The 2,048-nt window shown below is 40.6% G+C and overlaps 1 protein-coding gene across 1 annotated transcript; it reads left to right on the forward strand.

The window, feature by feature from the left end:
* The first annotated feature begins 757 nt into the window (after positions 1 to 757).
* Positions 758 to 1,819, forward strand: LOC110288437 (mas-related G protein-coupled receptor member B5). The gene has a single exon (XM_021154791.2). The coding sequence runs from the start codon at positions 851 to 853 to the stop codon at positions 1,817 to 1,819; it is 969 nt and encodes a 322-aa protein (XP_021010450.1). The 5' UTR covers positions 758 to 850.
* Positions 1,820 to 2,048: the final 229 nt, after the last annotated feature.

A 2,048-nucleotide genomic window follows, 5' to 3' on the forward strand; every position in this document is an offset into this window, starting at 1 on the left:
TGCCCAGCTACCCTGCTCTCTTTCCAAAGTATTTGTATCCATTTAAAGATCTCACAGCTCTTCTTGGGGATTGGAATACTATTCACAAATGGAGGTGCTCTCTCTTTTTTTCTGCAGCACAGCCCACATTTTCCTGCCAGAGACATGTTCATTTGCATGTAGGAACAAGCCATAACCAGAAAAACATTTACTTCAATTTTTCAGCTACTCTTGAATGTCTGGCTCATTTGTTACAGTTCTTATTTCTTCACTGAACCCCTGCAGAGAACAGAACACTGTTGGCCTAAACCTTAAAGAAATGTGCTTGATGTTCCTAAAGGATTCTCTGCTTTCTAGTTTTCAAAAATTTAAATGCCTTTCTAGCATAATGTTTTTAGCAAAATGTTCACCTACACATCTTCATAGCAAGTACAATTCCCTTTGTATCTCTCATTCACAATTCCATTTTGCCTGTTTAATAGATACCTTCCAGTGACTATGGGAAGATATGGCTTGTGCCAACAGCTTCCATTTTCCTACACCCGAGAAGAAATCTCAGCCCTAAAACAGAAATAACATTCCTTTCAAAATTTTGTCTCTCTCTAACAAAACCTAAAATGCTTAGCACTGGGACTATCAACTACCCCATATCATATGGATCTATAGATAGACTAAATAGTACAAACTTGATTTAAAAGGATATTGTAGCACTACTGGAAGGTTAGTAAATTATGTAATCTCTGTGTTCCTGCTTACCCCTGTTTATGGACCTGTGCCAGACATTCCTACATAGTCACATGGTCCTGACAGAGACTATCATTTGTTCATATCTCGATTTCTTTGCAGGAACACCAGTGGAAACTTCCTAAACATGGGTCCAACCACTCCAGCGTGGAATATTAACAACACAGTAGTGAATGGAAGTAGCAATACTGAACATTTCTCCTGTGTTAGCAAGTTCAATACCCTGAAGTTTCTTACTGTCATCATTGCCATGTTTGGCCTGGCAGGAAATGCCATAGTGCTATGGCTTCTAGCCTTCCACCTGCATAGGAATGCCTTCTCTGTCTATGTCTGCAACCTGGCTTGTGCTGATTTCTTGCAACTTTGCACTCAAATTTTAGGTTCCCTGAAATGTTTCCTTCAGTTAAATAGGAGACACACTTTTTTTCTCACCGTTGTATTTATGTTTGCTTACCTTGCAGGTTTGTGTATGATTGCAGCCATCAGTGTTGAGCGCTGTCTATCTGTTATGTGGCCCATCTGGTATCACTGCCAAAGACCAAGAAATACATCATCCATCATGTGTGTTCTGCTCTGGGCTTTCTGTCTACTGTTGAGTTTCCTATTAGGGGAAAGCTGTGGCCTTCTGTTTAGTGATCCTAAATATTATTTCTGTATTACTTGTGGCTTAATCACTACTGCACTTATAATATTATTAACTGTGGTTCCTTCTGTGTCCAGCCTGGCCCTGTTGGTCAAGATGATCTGTGGATCACACAGGATTCCTGTGACCAGGTTCTATGTGACCATTGCTCTCACATTGGTGGTCTTCATATTCTTGGGTCTTCCCTTTGGGATTTGCTCATATTTCTTGATAATGTTTAAGGAGTTTCAAAGCGTTTTCTCTTTCCATGTCCTTAAAGTGACAATATTCCTGTCCTGTGTTAACAGCTGTGCCAATCCCATCATTTACTTCCTTGTTGGCTCCATTAGGCACCACAGGTTTCATTGGCAGTCTCTGAAGCTACTTCTGCAGAGAGCCATGCAGGACACTCCTGAGGAAGATGGTGGAGAGAGGGTTCCCTCACAAAGGTCTGGGGAACTGGAAAGTGTTTAGTGCAGTAGTTGAGTGAGTCTTTGATCAGACATGGTTACTCTGAGAGTCAGTTTTGCCTTTGTCTATGTAAGTATTTTTCACAATCTTGTACAATTTGTAAAGAAATAGTCATTTTATAGAAATTGGGAGAAACAGGCTTGTTACACAGAAACTGAGTGCAGCACCATAAGGCTGCCTTATGTGGGTCTCACTACATTCTCTTGTGATATAAGCCTTGTAATCACTTGGG

This window comes from Mus caroli, unplaced genomic scaffold, assembly GCF_978045245.1.
Source record: "Mus caroli unplaced genomic scaffold, Mus_caroli_1 scaffold_8, whole genome shotgun sequence".
Classification (NCBI taxonomy): Eukaryota; Metazoa; Chordata; class Mammalia; order Rodentia; family Muridae; genus Mus; species Mus caroli.

Excerpts from the sequence above, each read along its gene's own strand:
- LOC110288437 (XM_021154791.2), top strand. The coding sequence starts at position 851 with ATGGGTCCAACCACTCCAGCGTGGAATATTAACAACACAGTAGTGAAT.